The 23,664-nt window shown below is 42.3% G+C and overlaps 3 protein-coding genes across 4 annotated transcripts in view; 2 read left to right on the forward strand and 1 right to left on the reverse strand.

Moving 5' to 3' along the window:
* Positions 1-10,306, forward strand: part of fam107b (family with sequence similarity 107 member B) — a 25,401-nt gene extending 15,095 nt beyond the window's left edge. Inside the window, exons 1-4 of one of the 2 annotated variants that reach the window (XM_076263324.1) lie at positions 1,358-1,552; positions 2,422-2,605; positions 7,152-7,311; positions 7,556-10,306. In XM_076263324.1, the coding sequence (XP_076119439.1) occupies positions 1,510-1,552; positions 2,422-2,605; positions 7,152-7,311; positions 7,556-7,675 (507 nt within the window). In that variant the 5' untranslated portion in view covers positions 1,358-1,509 and the 3' untranslated portion in view covers positions 7,676-10,306. Of the gene's footprint in view, positions 1-1,357; positions 1,553-2,421; positions 2,606-7,151; positions 7,312-7,555 lie in introns of those variants that run through there. The other variant, XM_076263334.1, reaches the window with a different exon arrangement.
* Positions 10,302-12,989, reverse strand: LOC143109985 (zinc-binding protein A33-like). The gene is made up of 6 exons (XM_076272795.1): positions 12,427-12,989; positions 11,756-11,851; positions 11,427-11,657; positions 11,269-11,291; positions 11,068-11,186; positions 10,302-10,843 (listed from the first exon to the last, which is right to left on the reverse strand). The coding sequence occupies exons 1-6, from the start codon at positions 12,901-12,903 to the stop codon at positions 10,302-10,304; spliced, it is 1,488 nt and encodes a 495-aa protein (XP_076128910.1). The 5' UTR covers positions 12,904-12,989.
* Positions 12,990-14,457: 1,468 nt separating this feature from the next.
* Positions 14,458-22,219, forward strand: adat1 (adenosine deaminase tRNA specific 1). The gene is made up of 9 exons (XM_076263342.1): positions 14,458-14,656; positions 14,800-14,865; positions 15,046-15,100; positions 15,609-15,739; positions 16,066-16,672; positions 18,893-19,038; positions 20,080-20,179; positions 20,360-20,446; positions 21,148-22,219. The coding sequence occupies exons 1-9, from the start codon at positions 14,509-14,511 to the stop codon at positions 21,278-21,280; spliced, it is 1,473 nt and encodes a 490-aa protein (XP_076119457.1). The 5' UTR covers positions 14,458-14,508; the 3' UTR covers positions 21,281-22,219.
* Positions 22,220-23,664: the final 1,445 nt, after the last annotated feature.

The raw sequence follows: 23,664 nt of genomic DNA on the forward strand, positions 1-23,664 counted from the left end.
TGTACGGGCGTGCTGCTGTCCCTCACACGCGGTCCAGTTCTCCAGCCAAGTGGCGACTGGCGATAATGGTAATTACTACTGGAGAGAACTGGAGCGGTTGCTCTGCCGTGGGTTAGGAACCCCCCTGTCATTATGCTACAACCAGTGCTTTCCCCTGCAGGAGCCTGTGCCTTTATAAATAAATAACATGCACAAGAGGTGTGTTGCTGCTGTGTGTGTGTGTGCGCGCGTGTGTAAGCCTTTACAGTGCACCAAGTCACATTTGTCCATCATGAACAATGGAGATTGTGTCAAGGATGTTTTCTGGATGTCCGATTGTACAGATTATAGCCTAATTCCCCTGCTGTATGATTGAACCCTGAAAACAACCTGATTCAAGGTTGTTTGATTCAACTCTGACCACATTTATAGGTCATATGACTGATCATAAATACTGATTAGATTAGGATCTTAGAAGAGAGTTTTGTGGATGCATCTTCTAAAGTGGTCATTCTGGTCCAATATCTTGAATATGTAGTAAATGTAGGTCAGCTCAATAGACTTCACTCTTTATTCTTATTTTGTGCGCATCTGTTTCTCTAGCTTACTAAAACATTTGAATCACAGGAGTTGTCACACCAGAAAGAAAAGTCATGATAAACTTGACTCTTCAATGTGGACCATATAGCCTATGTAAACCTCTCCCCATGTTTCTCCATAGACCTAGCAGCAAGGTTACTGGCTTGAACAGAAAGGACAGAGTCAGACTGATGAGACAAATAAATTCAATTTTCTTCCGGATTCAGCCCTCAATTAAATAATTGAATTACATCGGGCTTGCGTTAAGCCTACTACAGCATGCTCTGTTTAAACGGGAACTTACCCTAGTGCGACCTCTCGTGGACATGTGCTGTGCTTACATACATTTACAAGACTCCTATCACAATAGGTGACAAAATGTGGAGGATTTGTGAATGCTCCATAAGGTTCTACTGTTATGCATGATAGTAAATATCGTTAACATTCCTTATTTATCTTTTTGCAGTTACGTTAAGTAGTTTGTATGTTTGTACTATGAGGCTATGACTTGTTTCACAATCAAACAATTAACATTCTAATAGGGTTGGCCTATTTAACCTAGGCTACCAGTTGTTTTTTCAGTGGTTTTCTTCATAAGATGTAGTAATTTCTTTCGGTATTGATTAGGTGTGCATTGTGCTTTGAGTTAGAGAAGGAATGTGGAGCATCTGTATGAAAAATGGTCTCTTTTTCCATATAAGGCAGTTTGGGTCACCAACTGTTAAAAGATTAACCGTGGTATTTTTCTGTCAGGGGCGGGGTTGTTAGGTAATAAAACAATATCACATCCCTGAAAGCGGCAAGGCGCGCTACGCACTCAGACAGTTGTGAGGCAGAGAGCACAGCAAACATCACCACTCCGCAGCAGCACAGCGTGCGATCCCCTCGCTGTACACGAGTTGGGTGTTTACTTACAAGTTTCGGGGCAAAAACCATCTAAAGTCCGTAGAAATGACTACAATGTTCGGATACCCCGTGTTCCCCGTCCTGCCAGGTGAGTTTTTATGGGCACATTTTTTTATTTTCTTTTTTTAAATTCCTGTGATTTTCCCCACATTCTGACCGCGCCTGTTCTGTACATTGCGTACCTGCAAAGTATGTTACGATGGACAGTAACTGCTCGTTTCACAAGAGACTGTTATGCAGGTGAGACTTAACTGTTGTGGAAATACGAAGAAAATGATCACACGAGAGGCCAAATATAATGCATTTTCCTCTTATTATAAACTCACATGTGGGATATTCAATGTGTCGCTTCCTCAACCGTTCGTGAACAATTAACTGCAGACTGTATAGTCTACTCTTGTACAATGTGGATGTGGAGTTCTCTGAACATATTATCCTACTGAATTGTTTGGGCTTCTTCAAAACTGTGTTGCCATGGGAAAGGAAAGTAAAATAACACATGTTTTTAGACGATGCATAGTTGCAGGACGTTTGTTATTGTGAGGTAGCCCATGCTGTTGAATTTTTTTTTTTTTCTGACTGTTTTGGCTAGAGTGGGTTTATAGTTTGAGCTTCATACTGGTTGTTATGTCTTACTTCTGTGTTGATGTGGTCACATTTTTCAGGCATGAGACCTGTGAAATCTCATGATCATGACTTTATCTGGTGTCCCATTCTACATTCTCATTTTGTCATTATCAGTATCCTTTTTTTAACCAATTTTTCTCAGCAGACCTTCTTTGGACGTGTGTGTGTGTTTATCCTATCTCACAATATCGACAATTTTCTTAAAATCGTCATTTATGCTATGAAAAGAAATGCTCATGGGAGTAGAGCCTCAAGTTTTCTTTTCGAGGCCTGAGCACTGCTAGTGTCAAGCTGACCTGTGGCTAACCATTGCCCTCTCTGTGACCACAGACCACTGTCTGAACCAGGGGGAGCTAAGAGAGGGACTGCCCAGGGTGCGAAGCATCATGGCCCAGCCGGACTACATGGACGGGGACTGCGATGAGCTTATCAAGCCCAAGAAACTTATTAACCCAGTCAAGAATTCCAGGAACCATCAAGACCTGCACCGAGAGCTGCTAATGAGCCAAAAGAGGTGTGGTGTCTGTCTGTCTGTCTGCCTGCAATATATCTTCTAGTGCTGGTGCAATTTGTTCAGCTAACTTTTATAACAAAACAAAAAATAGCTAAATATTGTTTTTTTTTTTTTTTTGTCTGATTTTTTGCTTTGCCCTACATTTCTCTTTAAGTCATTTCTATCACCCATCACCCACTGTTTCTGCCTGTCTTTTCATCCCTCACTAAACCACACACACACACACACACACACACACACACACACACACACACACACTGGGAGAGTGTGTAATCTGATCTAGGTCTTTTATTTACAGAGTATTTAAGTTTATTTAAAGCTGGGCAGGTCATTGAAACAGTGCTGAAACACATCATTATTAGCTGCATTGTGCATCATATTGACTCAGGCTCATTGTCCGTACTTCTCCTACTCCCTCCCCTCCCCTCCCCTCACACCAAATACATTACCTTGATGGGATACTTCAGGGAACAGAGGTTCAAATTTGATGAGATAACCCCTTATGAAACACGTTGTCTTGTTTTCACTCCCATGTTTGTCACCGAAGCATGATAGTTGAGTGCAGATCTGTGTAATCCTACTGGCCATTTCAGAGATTATCATCTGAGTGACAACAATTAATATGGGCTGTAGAATAAAAGAAGACTGGACGCCGCAGCCCTGTTACATAAGCATATACTCCTGCTGTATGGTAATGTTGAATGTTGCGTAGTCATAGCTGCATTATATTCCCTTTGGTGAATGGTGCATTATTTCCACTAAAACAGCAGAGATGGAAAGCAAGAATGCAAGGAAGACCAGGCTTTAGAAAAGATACTTGCTAGCACTCTCTTAATGTTATGTAAATGTTTGTTTACATTGTGTAGCTGGTGGAAAAAAGGAGAACGTTGACAGGCAAACCAGCCTCAGGAGATCTTTTTAGTGCTTTGATGTTGATGAGAGATGATAACCAGGGAACCGAGCTCACACACATACACACACACACACACACACACACACACACACACACACACACACACACACACACACACACACACACACACAGGCATACCCTCCGACTCTGACTCACTCACACATGTACCAGAACAGTTATGTAAAACAACAGTGATCGCCCCATTCTGCTCCCCACGCTCCTCCTGTTCTCTGAGTGGGCGAGCTGAAGGAGCAGCAGGCTTGTGTTGCTGACTGACCTGAAGTCAGTGTGCTGGCAGCGTGGAGTTGTGCAGGGTGGTCTGAATCTGATCTCACGTTTCCAGCCTGTAAGGGTTTTGGGAATACAAGAGATACCCATCTGAATTGTTAGGTGCTGTCTAGACATGAGGGGTGTGTGTGTGTGTGTGTGTGTTTTGATAAAGTGAGGGAATGTTTCCGCAGTCTGGAAAGGATTAGATGATGCTGAGCACTGTAGTGATGCTGAGAAGCTGAGAGGAAGAGGGAGTTACATAACAGGGATTACAGCATCTCTCACACACACTCTCTCAAAAGCTCTATTTCTCTCCTTCTCTCTATGTCTCTCTACCTGTCTTTCTATCTTTCTTACGTTCTTTGTCATTGCCTCACGCATACTGTCCTTGACAGTTAGAGCTCATCAATATTCTTCATCTCCTACCAGTTTACCATCTGTCCATTCTTTCTTTCTTTCTTTCTTTCTTTCTTTTTTTCTTTCTTTCTGTCTCTCACTCACTCTCTCTCTCTCTCTCACACATATCCATCACACTTGGAAGAGTAGTGCGCATCAAAGTGCTTATGAAACCACATCTACAGGGAGGGCATACAGATGAAAAGTCACACTGATGGAGGTCAGACTATATATAGCGAGGTACATTGCATCACTTATTAGATAATGCTTTGGGTCGGGGGCAGGGGTGGGCTAGCTGCTTATATAAGTGCCCAGAAGAGGACTGGACCAGTCTTTACGAAGCCCTCCATACTTTTTTGTCCTCTCTGGGCGAACATTCTGACAGGAGTCTTGAGCTCAAGTCCAAGATCGTCTGAGGATTCTTCTCATTCTCTTGAACGTCAGAAGTTACGTAATAAAAAAAGAACTGGCTGTGATGCGCCTTTTTCAGATATTTATTTATTTCTGCTTAATTCACCAGAACTTTCTGAAGCGTCACACTGTGCGGTGCAAACCCACGGTGGGGATGGGGGAGAGCACACACACTGAGCAGCTTTCAGGTTCTGCCCATGGGACAATATTTGATTACGTTCTGGAGATTAAGCTGAATGCGAGAAGTGAAGGAAAGTAGGTGCCAGAATGCGTGGCTGATCCTCAAGGGAGGATTAACTTAGTTAGACACTTCAAGTCTGTCTGAAAGCTGTCTTCTTGAAGTAGACTACATCAATGGAATTCTAAAATATCCTCCCCAACGTTTTGTAAATGCATTTAGACATGCTTTTTTTGTATGCATGCCTCTCAGCACAGACTATCCCATTTGCGTCTATCTCACATTTACTTGTCATCTTACTGTAACTGTTTTACCTCCACGTAAGCAAAATTATTTCTGATAAATGAATCCCTTCACTGTTTTAGGTCCTGGTGGGAACAAAGTGAGTTAAAGGGGGGCCTCGAGGGAAAGGCCGCAGTAATCCACCTTTATCAGATTGGGCAAAAGTCATGTTTGGCAGACCTAGTTATCGTACAGTAGCCCTTTAATCAGTAACCCTGCATTCCTCAACATACTCAGCGAAGTACTGAAGGCAATGATATATTTGGATCAGAAGCAATACATTGTAAATGGGTAATAAAAATTATTCAATGGCACCCTTCTTTTGATTTGTAAGCCTTGCCAAATTGATATACTGATATACTGATAAAAACAGTATCGGTATGCCTCTACCCACCGAAACTATGTACAGTGTAGAAGATGATTAGATCCATTGTTGCTCTCCATGAGGCAGTCACAACCAAAGACATTCAGTGTCTGCAAACAGCAGACCAAAGAGACCAAACTCGATATTCTACTTTTCCCTGTAAACTTCATACAGCAGACCACATTTTAACCAGCTGTGCTGAACACATGAACATGAGCGGAGCGGCTCTTGCGGAGCACGTTCAGAGAACACTGAGCACATTCTGAGAACTTACCAGAACACTCCTGTTTGTTCTGAAAAGCCTTTTGTAATGAGTTTCCTCTCATGCCATTGTTATCATTGGCCAGATAGTGTGTCCCTCATACAGATTGTATGTGACACACAATAGACACTGATTCCCAGAGCTCAGAGTATGTGAGTGAAATTCCTTGTGAGTTGTGATCACATTCCTCCACCCCCCCCCCCCCCAACCGTACCTCAGCTTGGCCGAGCGTGAGCGTGCAGAGGGGGGACAGCGTGTGCTGGCGGTGCTTGTGTTGTCTGAGTGGTGCTCAGAGCTGGCGTGGTGGACAGGCCAGCGGCGGCGGCGACGGCGTGTGGTTGCATAACAGCCCAGCAGAGCCCAGTCTGGGCCCAGCATGACAACGGCAGCATCTGTTTTCAGCCCATGCGTGTGCATATTTATCTCGGCTCTGCTGATTTAATTTAGCAGAGAGCGCTAATGGGCTGGTGGAGGGGGTGGGGGTGGTGATGTAATATAAAAGATGGATAAGGGAAAAGGTAGGGAGACTTTCTATCACTTTTTTTTTTTTTAAAGTAACATTTACAAAAGCAGCCCAAAAGCACACACACTTACACACAGAGGTGCTCTGTATGTTAAGTGAAGGAGTGCTTGAGTTTGCTTAATGACGCACTCTCAAACTCCTCAGTAAAACCTTGCAGTACAAGTCACTATGAAGACAAGACTCAAAAAGGGGCTAGGGCTGTTTTTTTCCGGTCCACTACGTCCTTAAGTGCTTCTCTCTGGCAGCAGTACAAATGCACACAGTCTGTCCCATTGGAGAGGCGCCTGGTCATCAACCTCTCTCACAGGCCTCATCCCTGGAACACACTTTTACAGGCAGATTACTCAAATGTGGGGCAATCGGGGTTTGACATGAAAGGGGCATGAAAAGTTTGTGTTATGCAACTGTCAATCAAATCAAATTGAAAGAGCCATTTTGAGTGATTATGCATGTCTGTGTGTTTGTGTGAGTCCAATGACAGTCTCTGATTTGCACTGGTCAGTAATCCAGTCTAATTCACTCTGGGTTGCTATGACGTTGTTGTTGAGGTTGCCATGGAGACTGGACAGCAGGAGCGTTGGCAGACAGAATGTTCTGTCCCCTGGTTGGCCTGGGCATGCATGCGCTGATGATGAGCTGGCATCTGGGTGTGTGATGCTATGATGCCAGTGCTCTGCTTGTAGTCTGTGGATTTCCAGGCTTGCATTGCACTTGCCACTCACAGGATTGACAAATGTCAGGATTACTTTCATGACTTTTGGTGTATTTAGTATCCAAAATGTTACTCTATGTTATCAACTACTATTGATGCATCAAGAAGTAGCACATTTCCATACATATTCACAGGTGGATACCCTATTTTGTAAGTGCCACAGCCATTAATCGGTTACCGTTTGCACATGACTTAGTGAACCAGATGCTGAAGGGCTGTTGTGTGTCCCTTGCAGGGGTGGCCTGGCTCCTATGAATAAGCCAGAACTGCAGAAGGTGATGGAGAAGCGGAAGAGAGACCAAGTGCTCAAGGCCCAGAAGGAGGAGCAGGAGGCCCACAAGAAGAGATCAGACCTGGAGATTGAGCTCATGAAGAGACAGCAGAAACTTGAACAGGTACATTCAGCTCAACCAATGACACTATCTCTGAGCTTAGACTAACCTCAGACAGCAGGCTAATGTTAACATATCAGACCCACTTGGATGAATGGCTTGGGATTTGAAGAGCGGCTGACTTAATGTACATTTGTTCTGTGCATATGTGTGGCTAAAAAGTAGTGTAGGTGTCAAGTTAAAGTCCCTAATGAATCAGTTTTGCATCACATTCATACATTGAATTGGGCTTTGCTTGTTCTTGTAGCTGGAGCTAGAACAACAGAAGAATGAGGAGGAGCAGGAGAACACTCCCGAGTTTGTGAAAATGAAGAGCAACCTGAGGAGAACCAAGCAGGAGGTGGACGACCAGGAGCACACCACTTAAGGACACGGACAGGGAAGCAACTTAGGAGAAGTCCTAGGCACATGTCACCATGGCAACTGGACTGCAGTCTTGGGGGATTTCCTGGTGTTCCTTACCCTGTGTCCCTGTGAAACCAGTGACTCTAGATTAAAGGTTCCTCCTGAAGGGTTTAACCAGTACTCACTTCACCTCTCTCACCAAAACACTGGCGGCAGAAGGTGGGGCAATGACACATACACATACAAAGCCACACTTCTGTTCAGACACACACACACACACACACACACACACACACAGAGAGAGAGACATGGTCACAGACATGCACGCGTACCTGTCACAGGTTGACTGGCTTTAGTGGACGTGTACAGCGGAGCAGATTATTGTTGTTCTATTCCCTGATGTTTCTCTTAAGTTTAAGAAAGCCACTAAGAAGCTTCTTTTTTATTTTCAACCGTGGAGAATTGAAAAACGGACACTGGATGGACTTTTGAAGCTGCATTTGGCCAAAATATTGTGATTTTATTTATGTTCTGTATTGCTATGGCTTGAGTCAATGAGACCTCTCCCATTTTATTTTGTATTTTTTTTCAACTGATGAATTCTACGCATTTTGTGACAGACTGTTCAAAGCTTAGCCCTGTGGTACACCCACTCTATTGTATTTTTTTAAGTATTGTGTACTTCCTTAGCTAAAACTCTTTCAAGCAATATTAGATTTTGGCGTGTGTGTGCGCGTGTATATTTTTTTTCTTTATACATATATATTTGTTGTTGTTTTTTTTATGACTGAACAAAAATAATATCTTTTAGTTGTATGTGTTAATAGGTCACAGAGGTAAGACTTTTTCTTTACCAGGCCTTTTCTTTTCCTGTGATTGAGCTTGGGGCATTTGGGTAAACAACCTGTGCTGAGTATTCAAGGGAAATTATAGGTCTTTGGCTGACCTGAGCCAAGCCACGTTATGTAAACTTTCTTTTAATAAATGTTATTTTACCATGTTAACATACAAACATGTGAAATGTGTTCCTTATGTGTGGTTTATATTTGCACTTGAGATTTTGAGAAGGGCGTTTTGAGCTGTGTCTGTGTGTGTGTGTGTGAGAGTGAGAGAGAGAGAGAGATATATATAAGCGCAGATGTTTTCCAGATAGAAAACAAAAACAAGGATGAATTTCCCTCACAAAATGCGTGTGTAATGGTCTCGCAGATTGCTAACCTTAATCTGTGTCAAAGTAGAGCATGACCTAATGATAACACTGTCACATGTTCCTGTTTTACAAATGTTCAGTCATTACTTTATTTGGGAAGATGTGTTAATGAAAATGGCAATGCTAACGGGACGCTAATGTTGTCTATTTACCCAGTGCATAGGATCATCTGTATGCTTTGTCAGTTTAAAATGAATCAGACACGTTTTCATCTTAACATGTAGCAGATTTATATTACATTTAGGCTCTTAATGGTCACTGAAAGCAATGCAGAACCACCCCAGTGTTGTTTCAGACATGAATGACGCGTACACTCTAAAATGCAGGAGGGAACTGTTATAGAGCTACCATAACAGTTTATACAAAACTGAAAGGGATATTTGTATTATGTATTTATACCACAAGTGTAGTATGGTAATGGTAGCATAGGATCGCAATACAGATATCGATAAGACTTTGTGCTGTTAAAAATGTACTTTATTTGAATTAACTTTATTTGAAATTGTTAAAAGCAAAGTTTATTTGAATTGCATAACCGTCAATTATTTGAACCAGATATTTTTGACCATTCTCAAAACATAAGGCAGGCCTACTATACATGAAAACCACTTTTTTGTAGTTATACTTTGTTGATCCACTAGGGGGCAATAAGTGGTTGTTTTCACCAGAGCCGTATATGGTTTTCACTATGGAGATGTGTATGGTTGTATTCAGGGTGACCTGTGGGTCATGTATGGTAAGCCACATCCATGTGTATGGTCCATGCACCCATGCACCATAATCATGACAAAAGACAAAAGATTCTTAATGAAAATTAGTGATCACTGGTAGATTGCAAGCAATGTTCAATTTTTGCATTTTTACAGACAGAAAATGTAATTAAAACCCTGACAGAACAAAAGAACAGAAATTTCATACATGACCTTGATCTTCACATCAAATTCATTACAAAAAAAAATGATTTGATTTGATTTGATCTCTTTAAGGCCAGTGTCAGAGGCCAACCAAATCAATTTGACTTTCATTAAGCAAGTCTTTGTCACCACATTGTCCCCTTGTGATAACGGTTTTTATGTTGTTTCTGTCTGTTTCTTTCCTCTTATTTGACCTATTTAATGACTTTCATATAACAAACAAATGGGTAATGTGTGATTATCTGTTTAACTTTCATATTGTTACCACTACCTTTCACTTGTTTCAACAAAAGATTGAAACTGCTCTAGTTCACAAGACTATTAACATGTCATGATTGTAATTTTAATCTGTACAATTAATCTTCTGCAAATTGTAGATGTTACAAAACTGTTTAGGACATGGAGAACCCCTATACTGTAATGTAATAGTGACAATACCATGCTATTACCAGAATGTCAATGAATTATGTACTGTAAGGTCACACACCTACCAGTGACAGTATAGTATACATTAAAGCACATTATCATTGTGGCTGCATTGCTACAGAAACATCCAATGGTATGATCTTCAGGGGACAAAGCTCACAGTAATTACTGAAGTATGGAAACACTCTCTCCGTGAAGGTGTGAGTGAACGTGTGCAGAGGCGTGTTACTAACAGGGTCAGAGAACGCCACCAACCCCTTGTCCCAGTCCAGCTGTACACGAATCCTCTGGAGCTTGGGGGTCACTGTGAGCGGAGTCGGGGGCTCCACGGAGGAGCTGGCCCCGTACTCTCCGTTGTAGTAGCCCACACCCCACACGGCGCTCTTGAACAGTGCCTCACCCTTACGCTGCACGGACTCGCTGGTCACCCCCAGGGCCCAAAGTGTGCTGTCCCCCACCTCCACTTCCCAGCAGTGGCTCCCGGAGGCAAAGCCCTCGGACCCCAGCACAAACTCCCAGTAGTCAAACCTCTCCGGGTTGTCGGGGAGCAGCTGGTCTTTGTCCTTGTAGCGGAGGGTGGTCAGATCCTCAGAGAGGAAGATGCACGGGTTAGCTGTGTTTGGGTCTAGAGTCACGGGGCCTGAAACCACAGAATGAGTGAAAAGGAGGAAGGGGGAAGGAGAGACTTAGGGGTGTGTAGAAAGAGGATTTCACCCTGCTAACAGTCTGGTAAGAGCCAGTCAGTCAGTCAAGAGTCAGTTTACTCAGTAATTCTGCAATGTCATACGATTTTTGAGAGAATACACAAAAAGGTCAAGATACAACATGTTCGGACACATTCAGTCCCACTTTGTAGCTACTCACTGTACTGAACTATGTCTTTCATCTTCTCCCAGATTCTGAACCGCAGGTTACCAAGATAATTTGCCATGTTGACTAGTGTTTCTGGGACTGGCTCTGGATCCGGGAGTGTAAACGGGACTCTGGAATGACACCCTTGAGTTAAGCCTGGCACAAGTTTGGCTTCAGTATAATATTAACATAGGGATGAGGCAGGATACTCACTGCTTCATTATGACACTGTAGTTCTGCAAAACAGAGGAGTTGTTATGTGTAGATTAAAATGGACTTTTAATTGCATTTTCACTTGGTTTGAATTGTATTGCAGTGCATTCATAAAAGTATACATAAGTAATACATGACACAGAATCCATGTCCTTTACCTTAAGGAATGTGATGTCTTCCCCATCCATATATTTTTCAATAGCCTTAATGATGTCTAAGAGACTCTGTATTTCTTTGCTGATCTCTTCTGTCTTTTTCTTCATCATCTGGCTTTTGAACTCCTCTTCCTCCTTCAGCACAGCCATTCTGGCAGACTCCTCGTCCCGTAAAAACTGATGAAGCCTCTCAAACTCCTCCTTAATCTGCCTCTCTACGTCTTTGGCCTGACACTTCAAAGAAACACATGGAGGAGAAATAAATGAGAACAAACTGATGTTACTACTAAACACAACCTTCCTTAAGAGGCTGAAACTTTCCTTTGTCTCACCTTTATGTGTTTTGCTGTTTGGTCAAACAACAGTTTAGCTTCTCTGTAGGTCTTTAGATTCTCCTGTAAGGGCTTCAGTTTGTGCTTAATCTCCTCCTAAGGAGAGAGTCATTGTTTACTTCTGGATGATTGTATCAGGTCATCTGTTTGCTTATATGTAAACAGATAAGGTAGAGGTGCGCACATCCAAAAACGCAGGTGCAGGACAAAAGGGTCAAATAATCAAAAACAAAGTTGAATGTCCGCACACTTGCTCCCGTTTTGCTTTATCTTTTATTTTTTATTTCACCAAGTGAACGTTTTCGAGCTATTCAGTCTGATGAAGAGCGTGTAGCTCGAAAACGTTCACTTGGTGAAATAAAAAATAAAAGATAAAGCAAAACGGGAGCAAGTGTGCGGACATTCAACTTTGTTTTTGATTATATGTAAACACAAACATGTCACAGAAACATGACCTAGTTTCAGTCACCAAAATAGCAAGAGAATCAACAATAACCAATGAGGCATGAAGGTCAAGCAGTCAGGACATAAGAAAATACACTTTTGAATGCACTTTCATCAAATCCTGACCATTTTCCTTGTTCTATATTGCTCATTCATTGGCTTTTCGATGAAGGGATTACATTAAAATCAGTTAGATTATAAACAGTTAAGTAGTAAGATTCTTTCACCTTGAGATCCAGAGCTGCCTCATCAATAGGTTGAAAGGCATGATTATTGTGCTTTTTTGAGTCGCGGCATACCACACAGACAGGCTGCTTGTCCTCCAGGCAAAAGAGCTTGAGTTTCTCGCTGTGTATGCTGCACAGTGCCTCTGGCCCGCCCGAGGATTTTATGGGCAACGTCTCGGCTCCCACTGCAAACTTGCCATGGGCCTCCGGCTTCAAGTGCACCGCCAAAGTTCTCTGACCCCTCTCCTGCAAGAGAGCCTCGCACAGGTTCTTCAAGACCAGGTTAGTGGCTGGTGCAGACCTGGACGATCTCATCCTGCACACGGGACACTCGCGGATCCCCTTCTGTTTCCAGAACTGCTGCAGACAGACTCGACAAAAGCTGTGGCTGCACAGGAGTATGATAGGGTCCCGGTAGATGTCACAGCACACCGGGCAGGAGAAATCCTCCTCGGAGAGTGAAGTTCTGGAGGCCATCTCCACCTAACAGGCAGGAATCAGTCCTTTGATGTTGTTCTAATAGCTCTCAGTCTCTGCCTTTTATTCGCCTCTGGCTATACAGGTCAGTGACATACAGAGTTGGTTGACAGGTTTATTCTACATGTTTATCCAAAACACAGGTGAGTTAGGGGTGGAGTCTCGAGATACTGGGATGCCTGGGTTTCATTTACAGAAAAACAAACAATAGGCCTCAAAAAGTTTCACGCACATGAAATTTTCTCACAAAATATTCATAGACCATTATTTTATATTAACATCAGTGTGTCAAAGGAATGTCAAAAAAAAATTTAAACATGGTGATTAGTGAAGTTGTGAGACTTGCCTTTTATAAAAGAAAATAACAAAGTAACCAACCATATGGGGGAAAAGGTCATCAGCTCAGAGCTGCCAGACTAGCCTTGGGGTTGCGTGAAGATTTTTTTTCTATTTTTTTGTATATGTCCATATAATTATACTATAACTGTTATACTTATATTGTCCATATTTAATGCTGGTCTATATATTGTCCATATATATTGCTGGTCGATAGATTTTAACCTTGCACTGTTGGACTTATTTGCACCACCATGACACACACCACATTGAGCACCTTACCATAGTGCATACTGAATCACAGGGTCAGTCCCTGCCCTGTCACTGCAAGCGCCTCATGCTTATACCCTTAGTACATTCACATGGATCCTTATTCTTTTTAGTCATGTGGATTTGTTATTTTATCATCCTGTTTATGTTGTAGTCACCGTGTTTGTTGTATGTGGTGTCCTAACTGGGACCTTGAATTTCCCCTTGGGGATCAATAAAGTAGTATATCTATCTGAAGAGACAGAAAGCTTGTAGACAGTCACACCCCACAAAGAACTGACACAGTAATGATAAAAGTAATGTCTGCCCAGTTTTGAAAGCAAAGAGAGATCACTTCACACCAGCAAATAAGTTGCATTCATTTGATTTGATATAGCTAAAATAAAAACTAGTCATTAGCCTATAGTTTAGAGCATCCTGATATTAGGCCTAGGCTACAGCATTTTTTCCACAATAGCCTAAAACTTAATCTCTAGAACTAGCCAGCAACAGATTTTGTAATAAGCAGACAGGCTGTGGTTGTGGATGGAGACCATAGTCATTGGGCAAAGGAAGAGATTATCACTTTTGAGATTGAGGTATTTGATTAGAACAGGAAAAAGAAAAATGAAGTAGGCTACACAGCTCCCTCTGCTGGTGAGTGCCAGGACTGGTGTGATGAGCAAGGTTTAGTACTTTGATGTACAGTTAATACTATAATAATAATTTTAAAAGAGAAGGGGGGGGGGTGAAGACTATCACTGTGGGACTAATAGTATATAAACATCTCTGCATGTTGTCGTTACGCTAAGGGCAAGTATCAAGGTGGCGGGTTCATGTTTTGTTCTTGGATGACCAACCAATATTATTCTCGGAGTTTGACCTATCAACGCACGATACGTCACAGAGCATGGGTGGTTTTGTGAACACGCAGGACGCAGGCTTAATATCAAGCTTTCTTCAATTGTTTATCATAACAAGCAGTAGTTTGTGAATTTACTGTAATTTGTGTTTAATTAAATGATGTGGCCAGTGGATAAAATTGCAAGACTTTGTTACGATCATTTTCGTAACTTGCCTAAAAGAGGAAAGCCTGAACTAGGTAGAGAGTGGACACTTCTGGCAGCTGTAGTGGAAGTACGAGATAACCCTAATGGAGAGAAGATTGGTGTGTAACAATCGTTTTAGTTATAAATGGAAATGCAGCTAAGTAGCGCTATATTGTCCTTAGAAGCATATACATCTACAGTTGCCCATGCCCTGTTCTCATCTAACATGTGTTACTTACAATCGATACTATACCCCTAACAGAGTTGAAGGTTGTGTCTTTGGGAACTGGAACGAAATGCATTGGGCGTGCAGCAATGAGTCCTAAGGGTAGGCTATGTTTCTTATCAGAAGCCAGGGATATTACAGTCATTATCAATAACCTAGTTGTCTGGGTATTAGTCTTGTACAACCTTCCTTGATGAATTCCCAAAGATTAACAATTTAGTAAACCGGTGCCTATTTCATTATCGTAAACAGACATCATAACATGCTTTTAATACATTACAGGAGATGTATTGAATGACAGCCATGCTGAGATCATCGCCAGGAGAGGGTGTGTCAGGTGTGTGACTCCCGACATCAGGCAAACATATATAATACTGATGTGTCTTGACAACCTTTTGTTCATGTCTGAGCAAATATTTGAGACAGTCACATATTTGCTTGAGTCAAACAGAGTTTCCCGGATTTTCCTTGTGAAAATGTGTAGGCTAGTCTGTACACTGGTGACGTTCTTCATACGCACTGACCATCATGGGCGGATTATGAACCTTCGGGCCCCTGGGCCCAGATGTATTAAGGGCCCCCCACTAATTGTCGTATATGTGGGAGGGGGGGTTTGGGGGTCCTCCCCCAGAACATTTTTAATTTGGGGGATGGCCAATGCTAAATTCAATCAGATTCATAGCCTACATCCTGATTTGTTGATATTGAGGCAATGATTTCATGCAAAGGCTTGGGCTTCAGGGCCCCCTGACCCCTTGGGCCCCTGGGCCTGGGCCCGGTAGGCCCGTGCAGTAATCCATCCCTGCTGACCATGTGAAGATAGTCACCTCCACTCCTCTTTGTAGGTACCTGATGGAGCAGCTGCGACTTGCAGTGTTGGGAGAGAGCAGTGCCCTGTTCTGCCCTGCGGAGGAGATGGGCAAGTGGAAGGTGCATCCTGAAGTGTCGTTTGTGTTCTTTACCAGTCATACTCCCTGTGAGTTCCCCTGATACGGCCTCTAAACATCCAGTTGATCAATTCCCTGATATCTCTAAACATCCAGTTGATCAATCATGAAGCATCCACCTACTTCCTCCATACTCCTTCTAAATGTGTCAATGAATAGTCTGCTAAATGTTTTTGTAGTGTCTTCTGGTCAGCCCTGTTCAAATGTTATAATCTAGTTGTTGGAAGAAATCCCTGTCTGTTTTGAGACTTAATCTGGGTTTAAAAATGTAACCCTTGAATTCATGTGGAAATCATTTAGTCTTTGTACATAAAGAGGTGAAACTCCATAATTGTATTTCTTCTGCCACTGACAGGTGGAGATGCATCTATCATTCCAATGATGGAGAGCCCATCACAGCCTTGCCCAATGGTTAGGCTGGAGGATGATGAGGGGGAAGGCAGTGATACACCAGAGACAGCCCTGAAACGCAGAGCAGAGTGGCAAGAGGACCAGGCCAACAAGCGCCACAGGACAGACCAGGAGACGCACCAGGTTGTTGGAAAACCTGGTGAGGAGATGAGGACTTGTTCTCCTCCACCGCGGGAAACGGCGGATCCTGCAGGAGACTCATCCAAGGCATCAGAGACTCCAGAGACTCGCGCACAAGAGGGCGACATTGCTAAGGAGCACCAGGCCACAGACGTCCACCGAACTGGCGCCAAGAGCGTCCCCGGGGAGGCCTGTGATCCGAAGGTGCCTGGTGTCCGATACCACAACATAGGGGTGTTGCGCGTGAAGCCTGGCCGCGGGGAGCCTACGCTGTCCCTGTCGTGCAGTGACAAAATGGCTCGCTGGGCTGTGCTTGGCTTCCAGGGAGCCCTTCTGAGCCATTACCTTCAGGAGGCGATCTACTTCAAGGCAGTGATCACTGGGAAGTGTCCCTATAGCCAGCATGCAATGCAGCGAGCATTGTGCAACCGGTGAGCTATGCCAACAAGACAATATTGACTTATTCTTATAAATTCAAATTCTTATTATACAGTTAACCCATGCATCCTGGAATTTGTACAAACATTTCAAGAGGATTTTGCCTTGCAGGGATCAAGTTGACTTTTTGACAAGTACAGTGGAGATTAAGCAACAAAGGAGCTTGACATTTGTTAAACATTAGGCGTTCTCTTTACGTGACACTTCCTGTAGCTGCTGTTGCCAGTGCCTGAAAACCTGTGTTTTTTCGCCTGTTGTGTAGACTTGCGTTTGGTTCGCAACAGTAGTTGGTAGACAGTACATGTGACCACTTTACAAAATCAACATAGAAATGACGGAAGTATCATATGAAAAGGTCCTGGGCATGGTTAATGATAATGACCCATGAACGCTAGAAGGGGCTTGGATTTTTTGCAGTGAGCCATGTAATTTTGAGTAACCCAATGCGTTTTTTATACAGGCTCATGAAATAGGCTCATAAGTCGCATGCCTAAAATGGTTGAGAACATTCCATAGATATATTCTGTGACCACTTCTCTATATACTTACCACAAAATCAGGCGGATGTTTTTTGAATGTGGTGATTTATGTACAGTTGAGGCAGAGTGTAGCTGCATGCTAGACCAAATGCAAATGATACAGTTAAGGACAAAATGATTTGTACCCCTGGCAAATATTGATTTAATATTGATTTAAACATCTTTATTTGCCATCACAGCTCTCAAAATGGTTCTTTTAAAACCTACCAAGCCTCTCCATACCTCCACAATGAGCAGAAATCCAGGTTTTTAGGCAGGAATGATTCTTTGCCATCACTCTGGCCTTGTGCTCACTTTTTTATGGATTGAGGTCTGTACTCTGGCTGGGCCACACTAAAATGTTGATATTGTTCTCTGTTAACTATTTCTCGCCTTGTTTGGCTGTATGTTTAGGATCATTGTGTGGTTTATAGGTCCAATGACGCTTATTGGGGCAGGTCGCTCTCTGCAGACTGCCTGATCTTTTCCTCCAGAATCTTAATGTAGCCCCTTGTTTTAGTGTTACCATTTACTTTGAGAAGGTCACCAGGTCCCACTGGTTGAAAAACATCCCAATGGAATCATTTTCTCACCCCCAACACTTGAAATGGACATGGCGTCAATGGGATTAAATGCTTCTTTTTTATGCCAATCTCAGGCCATGTCCCTGGGTCAAAACAAAATCCAGGGAAAGCTAAATTCTTTGTCCAGGTGTGCCCTTATAAAGGTTAAGCTGAGTTGTACATGTTTGGAGAAGAGTGATCCATGATCAGCATCCATGATGAACTAAGTGGTCCATTTTGGGATCGGTTGAACCTTTCAACCCACAAAACACCATACCCACAGTGGAGAATAGCTATAGAGATGTACTAGTTTTGAGTGTTTTTCAGACAATGGGGCCTGGCAACATTGTTAAACTGAATGGCATCATGAGAAAAAAAGGACTACATCAAGATTCTGAAGGAAAACCTTAGGCACTGAGCAGGGAACCTTGGGCTCATAGGCAGCATCGGACCTTTAATCAAGAAAATGATCTGAAACATCCAGCCAAAGTGGGAAATAAATGGTTAGCAGAGTATCAATATCAACATTTTAGAGTGGCCCAGACAGAGTCCAGACCTCAATCCATAAAAAAACTGGCCATAGTGATGGCAAAAAATAGTTCCTGCCTCAAAACCCGGATTGCTGCTAAAAAGGTGTCTAGAATCATTGTGGAGACATACAGAGGCTTGGTGGGTATTATAAGAACCATTTTGAGAGCTGGGATGGCAAATAAATAATAAATAAAAAGATATTTCTATTGATTATTTAAAAAGGGTATGAAGAATTTTGGACACGCCATTTTTCATGAAAATTTTCAAAATGATGAAAACGCTTCTTTTTTTGATTCCATGTTTCTACCACATTGTCTAACAACCTTTTGGCATGTGGCAGTATTATTTTCAGTCAGAACAAACATTTTGGTCAAGAGAAAATCAACATTAAATCAATATTTGCCAGGGGTTTGAATAATTTTGTTCTTAACTGTACATCTGATCTACCCATACAGTAAGCTTGTTTAGAGAAATGCTCAAACCTTTATTTCAAACACTGAGTGTCTATGTAAGTGATGCTTTTGAGTATCGTCTCGTTGAAGTGAATGGTGGGAAATGTGGAACTCTGCATTGACAGGCTGTCATTCCTGTTTTTCTGTAGGTGCGCCCAGGTGACCGATCTCCCAGCAGGCTTCTCCATGCACCCCCCTGAGTTCCTGCAGTCCAGCCTGGAGTTTGCCCACAGCCAGGCGCAGACCCAGCACTCTCACCAGAGCAACAAGGGCAGGGTTTCACCCTGTGGAGCAGGTGACACACACACACACACACACACACACACACACACACACACATGCCCCACAGGTTAAGTGCAGATATTTCCAACTGTTAATGGGCTTGTCTTTGGAAATTAATCATTAAACAGTTGATCCAAATGGAAACCATCCCAAATAAAACCCAGTCAAGTGACTCAGCCCATTCAAAACTATGCAGCTGATTCCACCCATTAATAATTTACAACTTGGATTGTGTCCTTTTTTCCTGGATATCTTGGAAGTATGTGTTAAATTAGTTCCTGTAGGCCATAAGTACACAACCTTTTTGGGGCTAAGGCACACCAAAGGTCTAACCAAAACGCCAAAACATACTGACGTATGGTTACTGATTATGATGAAATAGCAATAACAGCAATTGTGACATATTGTAACAACTGTGTCGTGAGACGGATCTCAGCTTTGCATCATCAAATCAAACAATTGTGTAACAATTATGGTATCCTAAAGGCCACATAAGGAAAAGTCGTAAATCTACCGAAAAATTTTTTTAAGTAAGAAGCTCTGTCATTGATGCGTTTAAAAATAGCCCTCTAGCCTATTTCATGAGTGTACAAAAACGCATTGGGTTCCACAAAAGTCCACAGCACACCTTATTTTTCCTCACGGCATTCCAGTTGAGAACCACTGCTTTTGGCTAATGGAAAACAATGGATGTTACAATGTAAAAATAGTTTCTCCCATCAGATATGATATGAAGCAATTGACCACAAACAATTCAACCGTTGTGCATATATCAAATTCCTCAAAACTTGTGCAATAAAGTCACAAAAAGTTCAACTATTTACTTAAAATGTCATTTTGTACTTCTGTATGTGTTCAGCAGTGACTAGTGAACATGTCATGTTTACTTTTTTCCTCTTCAAACATCCCTGTTCAGACAAGCATCAGTGTATGATCATAGTATCTTTGCCCATCTACCTTAGACAACAATTACATTTTGTTCTGATTTTTGTCCATATTGCCATGTGTTTTATCTCTTTTAAAGATGCCCTCAGTGTTTAATTTTTGTTTTCAGCAATTAGCTGGTGTGCTGTCCCCAACCAGCCACTAGATGTCACTGCAAATGGGTACAAGCAAGGGATGACCAAGAAAGCTGTGGGCACGCCACAGGCAAGGTACTGAGTTATGTCCGTCTGCATATGCCTGCTTCTGAGTGCTTTTTCGCTGAGCAGTTCAGCCAATTCCAAGTTTTGCACACTTAGAATGCTTTTGTTTGCTATCTGCCTAAGAAATCTCAAATGTTGAAATCGCTGTATCTGTCTGTCTGACTTTGTATTGTTTATTGTATCATTCAGGTCACTTATCTCAAAGGTTGAGCTGTTTCACATTTTTCAAACTGTTGTGACTGCAACTTCAAATGTCCTGCTCCCCTCCTCACTCAGGTGAGAGCCTGTGTGTGTGTGTGTGTGTGTGTGTGTATTGAAAAATCCCCTGCTTGGTGAACAGAGGAGTGCTTTTGTTACACAAATCCCCCCCCCCCCCCCAATCACACACACAGACACTACATAATATGATACAGCCCCACAACAACCCCCTCCACCTCTGCTTCACAGGCTGTGGGATTAGATCTGTGGTGTAGCCAATAGCAACCCCAATCTCAGCTCAGTGCTTCATGTAATGTAGGGGACAACAGAAGGCTGTCTGCCATTCATGTTTTGTCAAATGCTATTATGAAAATGGAATGTGGAGTCGGATAGCAGGATTCTTTATCACCGACTCATGATGCTGTAACTCGCTGCTCAGAGCCTCACTCACTGAAGTGCACACAGAGCATCACAGAGCAATAAAATGGCCAGCTTGCCCTTCACTGTGGCTGGCAGACACAGGAAATGAAAGTCAGTCAGTGGTGGTCAGTGGCCAGCCCTTACAGATGTTGTGCAGCTGTCAGACTACATTGACCATCAGAGAAATATCAAGACATTATGGAAGACGAAAAAAAAACGGTGAGTCAAGCACCCCCAATTGTGAATTCCCCGTTATCCGAAACTTGCCCAGAGAGTGAACCGATCAGCTGTAAGTTAAGATCCCACCTAGGTGTCTGAGAGCCTGCACTCGTGTCTTAACTCTTGTGTCTTTTGAAAAGGGAGAGGGAGCTGCAGACGTACTGGGATTACAAGCAGGCAGCCGGAGCGTACCAGCAGGCCTGGCTGCAGCTGCGCACGCAGTTTTTTCCGCTGTGGCCGCGTAGTCCTCGAGAACTGCTGCAGTTCCACTGAGGACCCGAAACGATTCCCCCTCCACAGGCCTGGGGGAAGGCTTAGGACCCTCTGACCCTCGCAGTCGGGGGGTGGCTGTTGTTGGGACTGGAAGCCAAGCAAGTTTTTTTTTTTTTTTTCTCCGGGGGAAGCGAGGACACGGCCAAACACAGATGTGCTGGAGAAGGGGCAATCAAGAGACACATGAGGCCAGGCCACTCTCGGATGCACTTCAAGGACAAGACTGAGGCGCGGAGGGCCAGAGATGGACTCACAGTCGGGGTGGGAAGAGTGGACCAGAAGGGACAGCCAACAACAGCACAGTGGAGCAGCTGGGTGACCTCAGGCAACTGCCCCAAGTCAAATGCTGACACTTTCACTGATAAAGAGGTCATCATCATCATGGCAAACAAGACTTTAAAGGAGAAATCCAGCGATTTTTCACATAGATCTCTGTTTCCCGAGTTCACTGTAGCTGCCTGGCTGCTTTAGCTGTTGGAACTAACAACTCGAGCTAAAACCGATTGTTTTTGGACGTGGTTTGTACCGACAGTACTCGGTGACCTTGAGAAACTAAGATATATGTGAAAAATCGCCAGATTTATCCTTTAAAGCGTAACTTCAAAGCCAAAATGCAACCTAGGGTCTTTTTGTGAATGTGAATGTGAAACTTTCGTTTAAAAGCATAATTAGGACAGATAAGAAGCACCACTTTTAAGATTGACCGTATTGTCGTTTTCGGGTCAAATGGCCACAGGCTCGACACAACATGAAACTTTGCTTGAAGTATCACATGGGTCTCTACACATGAACTCGAGCATTGAGAACATTGTTTGTGTACACAGAGTTTACTAAAAATAAAGCTTCACTTCTTGACTGGCAAGCTGGCCAAACCAACTGCTAAAGTGAGTTCAAAACCTTTCCTTTTTAGTAAACTCTGTGTAGGCCTACACAAACAATGTTCTCAATGCTCAAGTTCATGTGTAGAGACCCTGGTGATACTTTGAGCAAAGTTTTAGATGTCAAGCCTGTCGTGTGTTAAAAATAGCAATTCACTCCTAAAAGGCAATTTGACCCGAAAACAATTTTTTTTTATGGGTATAAGGTCCAGAGCAACGATCACTCTCCAATGTGTTGAAATACTAGTAAAAATGATAAGAAAACATATAAGGCTCTTATGATGGTCAAAGTACAAGTCAGTGTTTTCTGCATGAACTGAAGCTATAGTATGGCATGTGGGAGGATTGAATTCTTATGGCTAGGGTCTTGATCATGGTATTAAATTAGCAAATAGGTTTTCCTCGGTTATAATATTAGCTTAACTTTGCCTGTCATTTAAAATCAATTCTATCACTGTTCTTGTTACATTTTATATTGTTTCAGTTGTATTTTTGTATGTTGTTGTTGTCCTTGCTGTCCTTTTCCTCCTTGTGTGCTGCCCTCTTAGCCAGGGCTCACTTGAAAAAGAGATAACAATTTCAATGTGTTTCATTGCCTGGTTAAATAAAGGTACACTTTATAATAACTACACACTATTAAGCATTTGTAAACTATTACTAAATTATTTGTTCCTCATTTGTAAATTATTGTTCCTACATTAATTCTCATCAGTAAAGCATTTGTCCACAGTTATTATAATTTGTTTGTTAATAGTAAATAAGCCTATATCTAAAATATGTCTATAAATAGTTTTTAATACTTAATAAATGATGCAATAATAATTTGTTAATGAAGTAATATTTCCATTATTTACATACACATGCACTAATGATTAGTTAGGGTGTTACAAGTTACAAGTGGTTAGTTAAGGATATTATGGGCTCATCTAAAGTGAGGACTGTCTATGCCTCACAATGCATTTACAAATTAGTATAGTTGTAAAGGTTACATTTACATTTATTCATTTAGCAGACACTTTTATCCAAAGCGACTTACACATGTCAATTAAATTAAAGGCCAAGTCATTATTTTTTATAAAGGCACGACTACATGTAGGTGTAAATAATTTCTTAATCATTAACACACCCATTCCAACTGACTCCTTAACAACAGTTAATAAATGGAAATATTACCTCATTAACAAATTATTACTGCATCATTTATTAAGTTTTAAAACTATTTATAAACCTATTAAAGGTGCTCTAAGCGATACCACCCGTTTTTTAGGCTAAAACATTTTTACATTGTCACTTACAGCAAACATCACCTCACCATACGCTAGCTGCCTGTGTCCTGAATACACTGTAAAAAAACGCTATCTCTGTGGACAGCCCAGGCTCCAAAAACGGCAACAAAAACAAGCTGGGTAAACCTAGCCCATAAAAACATAACAGACTGTTCCAGCAAATCACAGACGAGATGCTTGTTTACGAGAGTTTCAATTGCACGGGAGGGAGGGGGAGGAA

The sequence above is a fragment of the Alosa pseudoharengus genome, unplaced genomic scaffold (genome assembly GCF_046254945.1).
Source record: "Alosa pseudoharengus isolate Yale_2024_CS ecotype anadromous, Long Island Sound unplaced genomic scaffold, YU_APseudo_1.1 YU_APseudo_1.1_scf_10, whole genome shotgun sequence".
NCBI lineage: Eukaryota > Metazoa > Chordata > Actinopteri > Clupeiformes > Clupeidae > Alosa > Alosa pseudoharengus.